Source organism: Accipiter gentilis, chromosome 17 (assembly GCF_929443795.1).
Source record: "Accipiter gentilis chromosome 17, bAccGen1.1, whole genome shotgun sequence".
NCBI lineage: Eukaryota > Metazoa > Chordata > Aves > Accipitriformes > Accipitridae > Astur > Astur gentilis.
In genome coordinates this window covers 26977492-26991386 of record NC_064896.1, presented here as the reverse complement: position 1 = coordinate 26991386, position 13895 = coordinate 26977492, and the positions used below count along the sequence as shown (strand labels likewise).

Genomic DNA, 13895 nt, shown 5'->3' with positions numbered 1-13895 from the left:
CCTACTTTGTCTCAGTTCATTTAGAAACGACGAAATCTTGAAAGACCTGTCAAAATAACGCGTATTATTTGTAACCGTGAACCGACTGATTTAGTAATAACTGTTTGCTTTCACACCCCCCCGCCCCCCCAAGCCTTCCCCCCGCCCCAGCTGCGGCAGGCGGGCCCCGGGCTGAGCAGGGGGTGGCGGTACCCGGCGGAGGATCCGCGGTTGCACCGCGCCTCTCCGCGGGGCCGGCAGCGGGGCGGGAGGCGACCGCAGGCAGCCTGCCCCCCTCCCCGTGCGGGGGCTGTGCGGGGGTGTGCGGGGTGTCGGGGAGAGAGAGATGCTGTGTAATTTTATCCACGCTGCGCTCTGGGAGTTCACACGAGACTGATACCTTTTGCCTCCTCTGCTTTGGATCAATTGGTCGCAGATCAGGCTATTGTTGCAGGAAGCTGCTTTTATTTCTATGCTCCGTCGATCAACTATTTCCCCCGCAGTCTCTTGCCGAAATTCAGTGGGTGCCTCGCTCTTTCTCTCTCTCTCTCTCTGTCTCTCTCTCCTTCTGGCTCCCTGGCTCTCATGCATGCCGTCTGTCTATCTGGAAACCCAAGGAGAAGGCTGATCACGGCAGCTCCATCTAATACAAACAGCTGGGACTCTTCGGTGGCCTTTGCTGATGTCTATTGATTTAAGTAAATCTGAGACAGATAAAAGGGCCGGATCGAGGCTGATAAAAACTTGCCGATGCTTCGCGGCTCGAAACAGTGTGCGCTCTGCAACTTTGGAGTGCTGCTAGCAAGACGGCTTTAATGGGACCCCTGGTGTCATTCGCTCCGAGCCTCGATCTCCCCAGCAGACTAAGCGCTGCGGCCATCATGCCACAATGGTTATAATTTGGATCTTGTTCCTGAGTTTGGTGCGGGAGCCCTGGTTCCCAGGCCGGGCCGCGGGGCTGCCCGGGGCCGCCGGAGCCTCCCCGAGCGACCCCCGGCCCCGCCGGGATGCGGGGGGCCGCGGCGGCGTCTACGAGCACCTCGGGGGAGCGCCCAGGCGCAGGAAACTCTACTGTGCCACCAAGTACCATCTCCAGATCCACCCCAACGGCAAGATCAACGGCACCCTGGAGAAAAACAGCGTCTTCAGTGAGTACCGGGCACCCCTTTCCCCAGCCCGCTTCCCCCGGGAGTGTGGGGAGAAGGGGGTGGAGGGGGTCTCTCGCTCGGACCAATTGCGTCCTGCTCCAGCATCAACGGGCAGGCGACGGTGGGTACCGGGACGGGGCCGGACGGGGCGGTGGAGAAGCCGCTCCAGCCTCTCCTCCTGCCCGCCCGCTGCCCCGGGGCCGGAGGGACGGTACGGGGACCGGGGACACCCCCAGCCGCCGGAGCTTTCGCCCTCTCCCCTCGTCGGGCTCGGCGGCATCTCGCCTCGGCGTTTCGGGAACGCGGCGCCCGGTCCGCGCCCTCGCACCCTCCGGCTCCCGCTTGCCGCTTCATCCCCGGGGGGGTGGCGGGCTCGACGGGGCAGCCCCCTCTGCCCCCGGCCCGGGCAGGGCACTCCCGAGCGGGGTCCTGCGGGGTCCGGGGACCCGGCCGGCGGCGGAGGGGCTCAGCCCCCCTCCCCGGGGCAGAGCGGGACCCCCAAACCACAAGATCCACCCCCTCGACGGGGACCGGGAACCCGCCTTGAGCAGCCCGGCCGGCTCTCTCACTTGCCCTCGCTGGGCTTCCCACGCCAGCCCTGCCCCAGCCCGGAGCGCTGGGCAACCGGTGCCCTCCTCGACGGGCTGCAGGCTGCCCTCGCCTCCCTCGTCCCGGCCCAGCTTGTCTCCCACGGGGGGGGCTTGAGCTTCCACGGGCTAAATCACATCTGTCCCCTTTGACATGTGCCGGGGATCGGCGGTAATTAAGATGAAACGCGATATGTCGGGAGCGAGGGGGTTTGTGCGAGGGCGGCAGAAGGGAGGAGAGCGGGGCTCGGGGCTGCCGCTGCCCCGGGGGGAGCCCCGGGGGGAGCCCCGGGCACCCCCGCACCCAGCCCGGCCCCGGCCGCGGGCACAGCCCGGCCTCCGCCCCGGCCCCGCCACCCCAGGAAGCGTAAATCCCGCCTGGTGATGGCACACAGAGATAGGAAGACCTCAGGGATCTGTCTGAAGTCCATAAAGGAAAACCACTATTTCCTAGAGGAAAACCCCCTCGCTATCAAAGCCTGGAGGAGGCATCCTTCAGCAGCGAACCGGTGCCTGATTCAAAACAGCTGTACCAAATTCTCCCAGACACGGTCAGGCCAGCAATCCAGCTCTGCAGAGGGGACAGACCCCGGCTCTGCTTTATCGTTGCCGAAAGGCAGCAATGGGTTTGGGTGCAAGGGTCACCTCTCGCCTCCAAACACGCAGAAAGTACCAAGTCAGCGGGCCACAGCTGAAGAACTGAGGGGAGAGTTTGAGCGAGCCAGCTAGAGAGCCCTGCACATACAACACATCTCCCGAGCCATTTGTGCCTCCTTCAGCGTTGTGGCACCTTTGGCTGGACGTACACATTTTGGCAGGTATTGTGCCAGCCTCACCGGTGACGCTCTTCTTGTGTTTGAGCCCCTGTCTTTGATGACCTGAAAATCTCCTCCCTTTTAATTTGGCTGGAACAGTCATATTGTCCTTGTCCGGAGGGCTACGCTGACCTCTTAAATGACAAGTTCCTTTCGTGATTATATAGATGGCTCTTCTCTAAAACGCAGCCAACTCACTCTGTTTTACCCTCTGGAGACCTCAGCAAGGGCTTTGTCCTGAAATGGACAGCTTTGTGACTGGTTTCAATAAGTCAAGAGCTCTTGTGTTCCTAAGCATTAAAGAGGATTTAAACTTTTTTATATACATATAGGATTAAGTGAACCTCTAGTTCAGTGTCAGATCTCTTTCATTTTTGAAAGAGTTCAATCTCAATCAGACATCTAGGGATTTATTGTCAAGCTTGTCTCAAACAATTCCGACATCGTCGTTGTTTTATATTGTTTCAAATAACAGTCTTGTTTCATTCACCTGATTGCATTATGATTTTGCTGTCAGCTAGTGATAGCTGTGAAATCATACTCTGCAGGTAAGCAGTCATTCAAACGTACCTTGAAAATTTACGTATGATGGGGAGCAACAACATATCTCATAACTGTTTCTGTTTCTAGGTATTCTTGAAATAACTGCTGTTGATGTTGGAATCGTTGCCATCAAGGGCTTGTTCTCTGGCAGATACCTGGCCATGAACAAAAGGGGCAGACTTTATGCATCAGTAAGTTTTACTTAAGACTGGCCTGCCATTTCCTATGGGGAGAACAGGTTCAGTGGGGAGCACTGATTTCTTATGAATAAACACTTAGAAAGAAAAGAGTAATGTTATAACAGATTTCTGTCTGGAATTGTTACAGGCAACCAATCAGTATATCTTTAAAAGTGGACAGAAGCTATGTTCTTACTTTCTTATTGCCTCTACGGCCAAAGGCAGAAGAATGTATTTGGCAAAGGTATTTCACACGGCCAAAGTTCTGGGCAATTGGGTGCACTGACAAAGACCTCAGGACCTAGCCTTTGCAGTGCAGAATGTCCATCTCTATCCAAAATTAGCCTTATTTATATTTGATCTTGGACACTGGCAGAGGAAATACAACTCAGACAGAGAATATCCAGAAGCAACTGAGCATCTCTGTTACAGGAAAGCAGCCTACTGTCGGGAGTTTCTTTGCACTGATCGTTTGGTTGGACAGTGAAAGAATTTACAGGTACTAAAAGGCAGGGCTATAGCAAGGAAAGGAAGTATGAGAAGGAGCAAGAAGATAAAGGTGAAAATAAACACCTTATTTTACTCCTTTGACCTCATTTTTTGTCCTGACCTTTGAGGTAAAATCTGGGCTGTGCTGATGTTAGTGGGAGTCTTGCCTTTCCAGCCCAGCCAATATTTCCCCTCAGTGAATAAAATACTTTAGCTTAGACTTCTTCACATTCAGGGACATACTAAGACCTATTTGTCAGTGTGTCTACTATTCACATTATCTACCTACTTGAATTTCTTCCATTGTCTTTGATTACATCCCTAGCAATCTTGTGATCTCTTACTGTGTGACAGCCATACTGTGCAGTTTCTCCAGGAATCCTGTGGTATGGAAACAGATTTGAAGAGGGTAAATATGGCTATGGAAATCTGCTTCCTCCAAATAGTCATTATGTGTAATTCTGTTGATTTGAACAGCATGATATATCCTTGAGCAATGTGAGCTCTTTCCATGTGAATGCAACCTTGGTAACACAATCAACTCAGTTGCCTCTCTGGTTTAATACATTTTACCCCACCTTTGCAAGAATGTTCTGAAGGTGTTTACGACCCAGCTTCTGTAATGTGTCTCATGTGATGCACACTGATTAAAGGGCCTGTGTATAAAGGTGATGGTTCTTTGCTGGTGCAGGGAAGCAGATCACAAACAATTTTGGCAAAGGAAAATGCAGCTGAAGTGGAATGAGGACGTAGTAGCTCTGCTGTGCCAGAGCTCAGGCTGGCCACTTCTTTGCTTCCAGTTAATATTCTGATTAAAATGGGCATCTTTTTCAATGGAGCTCCTCCATCAGCTCAGAGCCAGCGTCTGCCCCAAAGAAATGAACAGGAAGGATGAATTTTCAAGTTTTCTCATCTTTCTCTCTTTCTTGTTCAAAATAGGTAAGTTTTTCCTCCAGATTAATTAAACTGAATTAAAATAAGGCTAAACAAATTCTGAGCAAAAAGCTCCTCTTCTGGAGTCGAGAAAAGCCTAGAGTAGGATAGCCCAGAGAGTCCTTTTCTCCTGGATTTCCCTTTCTAGCGTGAAGAGCATCAGGCCATCCTGAAATTTGTTCAGCTGTCACATGCCAAGGAACATCAGCCATTAAAGGTTTCTGTACAACTAGAAAAGATTATTTTTGCTGTTCCAGCTCAAGTTTGAGAGAGGCTGTTTCAGAGCTGGAGGGACAATCCAGGAAAAACTATTCAACTCCAGCTTTTTTTCACGGAAGCAGCAAGGGGTGACGGCTCAGCTCAGGAGAAACTTCCTGGCTTTGCTTGCCTAGAAAAAACTGACCAGCAACTTTACTGATACTACAGTTCCAGGAACCCATGCAAGACCCCCATTTCAAATAAGACTGACTTCTTTGGGGATAATTATACACGGGACATTTTATGAAATAATATTAGAATAACTCTGTTATCCCTTGGTTCACCAATTTTCCCATGTCAATAAAATGAGTTTGTTGAGTCTGCAGAATTCCTTTGTGTCCTTAGCAGATTGTGAAAATCCTATGGGTTTATCCTCTGTGATAAACCCTCTACAACCAGAACGGAGGCAGACAGCAGGACAAATCTGCCTACATATGGTAGTTGCGTGGGTTCCAGCACCACAGCATATGCAAACCTTGTCCTTGCAAGGAAGGGCACTTCCGTTTTACAGCTGTGAAGCTGAGACATGTGGAGTCTTTTAAAACCTTGTTAAATGCCTATCAGCATTTCTGGTGAGTGAACAGCATTAAAGACATGTTGTTAATGGAGCCTATAGCTTTTCTGGCCCCAGCCTGGCTACCTATGCCCTTTCCTATGTCCTCCAGAGAGGCAACGCGAAATAAAAAACCTCTGTAAAGGCCATAGTAGCCGTTCCCCTCCGCCTCTGTGCCCTACACGCGTTAGATACTGAAGTCTTAATCACACAGTTACAGCAAAGATGATTTTGTAGTTAAGAAAAGATGTACAGTGTGGGAGGTCCTTTATTTGCACTGTTTCTACTGCTCCCGGGGAGGAGGAAGGAGTCGCTTGTGCCAGGCTTCTGCACGCTTTCCTCTCGGTTGAGGACCAGATGAAAAGGGGCGAATTTTGACAGATGATGTAAAATGTGAGCACCCGGGATGGGTGCGTGTTCTCCCTTACAGTTTGTGATAAAGGAGCAGCCTAGCATTTTGGATGAACACACTGCTGGGCAGGGTGTACTTTGATTTTGTTTCGATGAAGCAAACAAAGAAGCTTCATAAAGGTGGTGTTTACTGCTCAAATATCTGTAACAAGCTGGACGTAAAAGACTGCAGGTATATCTAACTACTAATATACCAATTGAAGAGCCACATTTTACATTAAACTGTAGGATTTTATCTTTTTAATAGATGCCAAAGGTTGATAGGCAGCAATTAAATCAACTGTCCAGTTCACAGGCTTATTTAGATCCGTAAGCTCAAAAAAAATTAAATTTACAGCTGAACAATCAGCAGAGCTATTCATTCCAATTCACATGCCATTTTTTGTTTTCAAATTGTTTTTTGGCCTCCTTCTGTCTCTGATGCACAGTGTATGCTCACACTGCTGACAGGGAGCTCAGCGCGCCTCTCCTGCTTGCCTTTTGTAGCACCGGTCTCAGTTTTTCTTACCACACGTGTTGCTATCCTTATCCTAAAACTGAGTAGTCCTGCTTAAGACTTTAGTCCAATCTTACTGAGGTGAAAGAGAGCTATTACCCGTATAGTCTTTCTTAAACTTTGTCATGTTTGCTTTACAGGAAAATTATAACGCAGAGTGTGAGTTCGTGGAGAGGATCCATGAATTGGGTTATAACACCTACGCGTCCCGTCTCTACCGGACTGTACCCAACAGAGCCGGCACCAAGCGCAAAGCCAGTGCGGAGAGACTCTGGTATGTCTCAATCAATGGGAAAGGACGACCCAGAAGGGGCTTTAAAACCCGTAGGACACAGAAATCGTCTCTCTTTCTGCCCAGAGTATTGGATAACAAAGACCATGAAATGGTCCGACTGTTCCACACAAATGTGAAGTACCGAGAGAGTCTCCTGAAGCCCCCAAGCAAGAACCAGCGAAGAAGGAGAGGACGCTGACGGGGATGGGGGGAGCTTGTATGGGGGCTGGAAGTGACTGAGAGTCTTCAAAATACTACTAAAAAAACTAACAGCTGTGATTGTATGACAGGCATTAACACGGACATTTTTTATACACTGTATAATATAACTGAAAGTCACATCACTTACTTCTAGCTATTGTAGAATTATTATCTGTGGTAAAAGAGATGTGAGATAAGGCACATTCAAATGTAAAGTAGTTGGATGTAATAATTTTGTCAATGACTTTCACATTTTCTTTTCTAAAAAAAAATAATCATTTTCATTACTAGTATTTTCATTCTAACTTGCCATAGGGTATTATCTCAGAGACCCTCTCCTCCCAGAGCGTGTGAATATTTTACACTTACCATTTTTGTGTCCACAGAGAAGGTATAGCACTTTCATAGCTCTTTTGGCAGTTCCTCATAAAAGGCTACATTCCTATTTTTATGGAATACAGGAGTTAGAAAACTGGTTTATTTTTTAACTTACATATATTTATTTTTATTTTATGGTCAGCCAGTATCAATTATACTTTTTCCAAGACTGTCCAAGAAAAGTAAAATTGTAAGCTACTTCAAATGTTTCAACAGACCTACACGTTACTAGATTATTCTTGAATTTTTTTAATGAAAAACCCAAGACACCTGACCTTGTCATTCAAATAAATGAATGTTGGTAAAGGCAAATGCAAAGCATTTGCATTGGCCAAGCTTTAGCAATATATACGTGTTTACCAATTGATGAATCCTCTCCTAAAATGGGACCCAAATGTGGTGTGAGGGCTGAGTTTGTGTTGTGGACTGAACTTTCAATATAGGAAAAGTCAGCATTGGGGATGAGAATCTTTATCGGGTACTTTTGTTTAGCTAAGTTTTTTACAGGAAGTCCTAGTTCTAAGTTAAACATGTTTTAACTGTTTGAGGGAAAAATAACAGTCACATTGGGCATACAAAAACTGTAGTGACTTGTTAATTCAAGGTGGCTGCTATGTTCTGATTTTCCTTTCTTTTCAAAAGATTGTTATTTTCGCAAGGTAGTCCTAAATTGAAAGCTGAAAATCCAGATGGGAGTTAACAATCTTGAGTTTTGGTTCAATGCATCAAAAATACGTTTCTATACATTTTTCTAAACCAATTCTGGGAGCTGACTTTTACAAAGCTGCGGGCAGTCCACATCACAAGTTTAATTTTGAGCAAGGGGTTAAGCTTTAAAAATTTCTCTTGACATCCAGGAGATGATAGAGTAGTACAAAGATTTAGATGTTTTTGACAAGCACAAATAATGGTCATTTCAATGAGATTTGGCCTTGTGCTCTTCACTTCCTAGAATTAGGCCCTGATACAGCACAGCTGGAGGAGAGTCTGCACTGAAATAAACATTCAATCTGAATTTAACAAAAGATCTGTAAGTTAAATATGACATTATATAGAAACAGACAGGTGCAAATCCCATTCCTGGTCATATTGACACAAAGGTCTTCTTGTGGGCTACCTACTGAATAACAGTGTGATCATTTAAAACTAGGTAGTGAAAATCTTCCATCACTAAGGTATGAATTCTGTGTGAGAGAGAAGTAAAGTGAGTCCATAGAATGAGTTTACTAAGCCTAGTAGTTACGGGTTTAGCACTGCTTACATCCCTATAAAGGTAAAAACAGAAAGGTGTCTTTATACCAAAATGTATGCTCCATTCCTTCTACCTTTGCATCTTTTCTGTAATGTTCTGACCAAGAAGGAAACTGAATAAGAAAGTCAAAATTCTTTGATCTCTGTTTTCCTTTATGCTGAAATAATGTAAAAAGACACTTAAATTATGTACATTAATTAATGCAATGTGGTGCACACAGAATAGACCTAGGTTTAGAAAAGGGTACAGAAAACCATGAACCATGTTCCCAAATTTTCTTGCTTTTACAAAATAACTGTAAATAGTGATGGGGTCTTCACTGAAGTAATCAGGCAGTATCATGTCAGGAGCCACTGAAAAAGCTGTGCACAGAAAAACAGAGAGACTGAAAAGGAAACAGAAGAATTCCAATTTTCTGTTTTGTTTACTCTCCTGTGAACCACACAAGGTCCAAACTACTGCAGAATTCAAGGTGTCTTTTGAATGTTGGTTGTATCAGTGAAGAAAATTAAGTGTTGTATCCTGGGCATCAGGGGTCTTTTGGGGACACACTGTGGACTACGCCAGCTACTCCATCTCAGCTCTGTATTTCCCTTCAGGCTACTGGTGGGGGCTGAACAATTTGACTGGGCAGGAAAGGGAGGGATATAGGGAGTCCTCATGGCTCTCAAGCTTCAAGAACAAAATGCAAGGGGAGGAAAGTGTCAGTAAGCCCAACTGACAGGGAAAGATCACCTACAGCTGAAGATTAAGAGAGCTGCTTTCCCCCCATGTCTAATTTCTGGGCCGTATTTATTTTGGCTGCTTTCAGATCTACTTCACCTCAACTTGTAAGAAAAACAAGATCCATTCTCAGCTTTTTCTCCCCTAAAAATTGTTGTTGTAAAGCTAATGACTAATTACCGCATCAGGTATTTTTGATACAATCCTGATTGTCCAAAGAAAGTGGACAAACTCCTGTCTCCTATGAGACAAAGAGGGCATCTTCACACCAGCTCCAAGCCCATTTCCTATCAAACATTTAGTCCTCACTCTTAGCTTTTCTCAAGTGCAAGTACTTGTGCTGACTGTATATCTTACTTTTCTGTCTCGGTTTTTATCAAATTTTCTTCTCATTCTTTTCTCCTTCTACCTATCTTTTACAGATGGTCAAACTACCTGCCATAATGCAACAGCAGGTAATTGCTATAGCTTATATAGGAATATAATAATAATAATAATAATACAAAACACCTGCTTACTCCTGTCTTTGTTTTGAGCTGTGTTGCATGCTTGTTGTAGAAGTATTGTTTTAACCACCTTCCCAAAGGAAATTGTAATGAGGCTTAGCTTAACACATGAACTATATCCTTATTTCAGCTTCAGTTTTCATCCCAACAAGTCTAAAATACTAACACTGAAAAAAGAAGGAGGGGGGAGACAAAAGAAAAAATAATTAACTGATTGGATGCAATGGCATTTTAACTACTGTAGGTAAGTGATGATTTTCACATCAACCTAAAACAATTTTACTGACATTCTTAGAATTTTTCTTTGCTCAGCCTCATTGCAGCAATTCAAAGGAGATGGCTTTGGGATTTGTCTTTTTTTTTATCTTTTAAGAAATATGAATGTTCTTGTTGAAATACTTTTCATTACAGACATTCATTACTTAATGTTCTTTTAGCAACCTTGAATTCCACAGTTCCCAGATACTGACAGGCTGAAATCCTATTCATGATAATTATCCCAGTTGTATCTTATATCCCATTTTATTTATTTGGACCAGAAACTTACGGGATACCTTACAAGACACAGTATATTTGAGTTACTGTTACTTTCTCCTTAAGATTATAAAGTCAAGATGTGCCTCCTCTTTTAAAAAAGTTTCTTGAGTGACTTTATGCCTTTCCATTATACTGGCTATTATCAGACTTTTTTTCTTTTCTTTTTTTTTTTTTTCCTTTTTTTTTGAGGAAGATGTAAACTTTGCCCATTTGGGATTATAGAGTTTCTGTAAAATTCACGTACTCCAGAAGTTCGCTGGCATCCTTAAATTCATCACAAAACAGAGATCATAGAAAGGTTCATTCAGGAAAGCCAGTCCCAGTGAAAAGCTCATCTGCTGCAGCCTTTTGGTTATATACCAGGGCAATTTTCAACTGTTTTGTGCTTCAGAGTCCATTTCAGGGAGACCATCAGCATTCTGTAGTTACATCTGCGTTAGCATGTAGTGCAGACTCACAGCAACAGATCTACAGAGCAAAACTTTTGGTGCCAAATACCCAGTGTCCAAACCAGACACATTTTGGGAGGGAGCAGGTTTACTTTGTATGACTTCCAGTCTGGCCCTATGGACTGGAAGCCCTTTGGCAGGTGGAGCACTTTGAGAAGTCTTTGGCTTGAGTGTCACCAAGAAGGAATTCACTTCACGTGCTCAGCAAATGTTGACATAACTCCAACGAGCAGGAGACGATGCTCAAAAAGCATGCTCCTGATTTCAACCCAATGCCAGCCTGTGTGAGATCCGCTCATTCATACCCTGTAACCATTTCTTTTTGGGGCAGAACCCAGATCTTGAGACCATGACTTCAAGCCTCTCCATCCTGGGTGGCAAATCAGTCACCAGAGCACAAAACTGTTGCTGTTCTCATCCTGGAGCCAGGAGAGGATGGTCACCACATGCCAGTTGCCTATTCCTGGGCAACCTGCTCTAGGTGGCCCTGCCTGAGGAGAGGGGTTGGACCAGATGCCCCGCAGAGGTCTTGTCCAACCTCAACCTTTCTGTGAGTCACTGATTCAATTATTAGTTGTAGTTAATTCAAACTGATTATTAGTTTGCGCTCACCTTTGGATATTTAGAGTCACGCTGTGCATTTGAGAGACCAGTTCCCTATCCCAACCCCTCAGATTTCTCTCCCTTCAAACTTGTTCTGAAACCAAGCATGCTGTTCAGTTTTGGATCAGTTATTCTCTAGCTTATTTTAACCGTTTGGTGTACTAACTATCTGTTCTTTCCCTTAAAATCACTTCTTGCACATTCAGTATAGTCGTTCAATTGCCAGATACAAGCAAAAATTGGGCAGCTGGTGTATGTACTTGCAAAATCTACCTTTTCAGCTTGCTGTCCTGCACCAGCTCTTTCCTGAGCTCCACAAGGTACATTCTCTTCACCTCCTTCACCTCCTCCCCATCATAAAAGTCTTTCTGTTGATGCCATTTCTAGCAATGCATAGAACTGTTTCCTTCCAGTTTTGCACTTTTTAAAAAACTAAATGTTGTTCTGTAGAAATTGTACAAATGATACAAATATTGTGTTACTTTCGCGGTCACTCATACGTTACTTGAACTGGACTTGAATGTCATTTTCTTTCATGGGCATGAGGCAGAGAACAGTGCATCAAGGGGTTTTGGCAACCAGTTTTCATTCACTTGCTTCCAGACAGAAGACACGCAGCCTGATCCATGACTTCTTGATTTATATCTGAAGCAGGTTTTTTTAATTCCTTTAATCCTTGCTTTAACCCATCATAGCTCTTATATTCCAAGCTGTTCAAAACTTCATATAAAATATTCTGGTCTTTAGTGATTATGTTAGTAATTTTGTGGTTGTCTGTTCATAAAAAGCAAAGAGTTGTGCATGAAACATAAATAGCTACCCCATGTTGAATAACTAAGTCACAAAGCATGAATTGTTCCCCAGTTTACTCACACATTTTTTTCCACATTCTCAGCATGGATTTTCCTTGTCTTTGAGGGTCATTACTCTGCCATCCCGAGATTATATTTTAGTAATTTTGTGATATTTCTGACTTGTTGTTTTGCCACTTGCTATAGATCTGATATTCGTTTCTACAAGCCCTGCTACTGTTACCCATTTGCTTCAGCAAGAATAGCAGTGCACCCCATTTGTATTTGGAAACTGCTTCACACTTATACCCTCAGCATTTAGAAGAGACACTGGTGACATTTCTCAAGGTAATCTTATTTAATTACAAAGAATGTATAAAATTTGTTTTCTTCAGTCACCATGAGCGTGAAATAATGCTAGAGGGGATTTTTTGTTCATACTTTTTAATAGCAGTACCCAGCCCCAAACCCTCTCGGTTTCGAGTCCTTTTGTGAGCTCTTAGATTTCCTGCTTTACTTCCTGATGTTTCCTCTTTCTTCTCTGCTTTTCTTTGCAGACGTACAACCCTCTGCAAAACAATAGGCAAAGAAATCCTTTTGACCACACGTGCCTTTGCTTTGGGTGGTTGCATGGACCTGGTTTTGGAATGGGGCTGGTATTAGTTCAACTATTCAGTCGACAAGGCTTAACTGTTTCTTATAATTGTCTGAATCAAGGATGTGGTTACTCCCCCAGCTTTCAGAAGGTTTAGTCCCATCCAGAACTGTTCAGGCTGAAAAAAATCTGGACAACAAAGCTGTTACAACACACTGATATTCATCATCAAATATCTGATTCACAGCCTCATCAGTAAACACGAGCTCAGAGGAGCAGACAAATAAATATATTTGAAGTTGTGGCCAGGCAGGGCAATATGAGACATCACAGAACAATGCCATTTAAAAGTCTCTTTGAGTTACAGCGGAAACCTTTCTCCTGAGCACCCTGCCACCACTGTGCATTGACGTCCAGAATCTCCCTCTCAGACCGAAACAATAACCTCAGAAAACAGAGCTGTTAATGATGACAATGAAAACTTTGAATCTTAGTGCTTATTTGTATTTGATATAAAGCATATTTATATGTACATGTATTGCATAGTTATATGGAATTTTTCTCAGAAAAATGTACAATCAATTGCATTAGAAATGAGGAATCCTTTTTCTGGCCTCAAAAACTGAGGGAGAGTACTAAAAGAGAGTGGTTTACAATGTGCCTCTCCAATAACATATTAAGACAAATTAAGCCAAACTTTTCTATGTTTAGTCATCATGAAATTACTGAATGTCATATGGCAAACACAGTTACATCTTTGAGCTCAAAGCAAACAAGATCCTATATATTTTTATACTCCAGGAATTGAAATACTTCAATTTTAAGTACCAGTAATGTGCCGAAGGCCTTGTAAAAAGAGGCATTCGGTTCGGACAGCTATTTATGCATTATTTATGTGCCGAATTGTTTTCTGAGAACCACATGTTTGCAAGGAGATCAGCATGCCGCTCTCCAAAAAGATCTTGATAGGAACCGCTGTGATCTGTCTTATCAAAACAATAATCTGTGCACGGAAGAACCTTACTGACAGCTCTTCTTTTGCTCCTTTTGGAATGCAAACTATTTTTATTGGTAATAAATATAGCATCTTTCTACTGGTCACAAAAGAAGTATCTTTTACCAGTAAAATACACCAACAAAGAAGCAAACAAGTGAAACAACATATGGGGGGATGGAATGCATTAGCTCCCACTAA

At 44.1% G+C, this 13895-nt stretch overlaps 1 protein-coding gene across 1 annotated transcript; it reads left to right on the top strand.

Moving 5' to 3' along the window:
• The first annotated feature begins 791 nt into the window (after nucleotides 1-791).
• FGF3 (fibroblast growth factor 3) lies at nucleotides 792-6864 on the top strand. Its single transcript, XM_049821278.1, has 3 exons — nucleotides 792-1127; nucleotides 3160-3263; nucleotides 6532-6864. Exons 1-3 carry the CDS (start codon nucleotides 869-871, stop codon nucleotides 6862-6864), a joined length of 696 nt encoding a protein of 231 aa, XP_049677235.1. The 5' UTR covers nucleotides 792-868.
• The last annotated feature ends 7031 nt before the right edge of the window (nucleotides 6865-13895 follow it).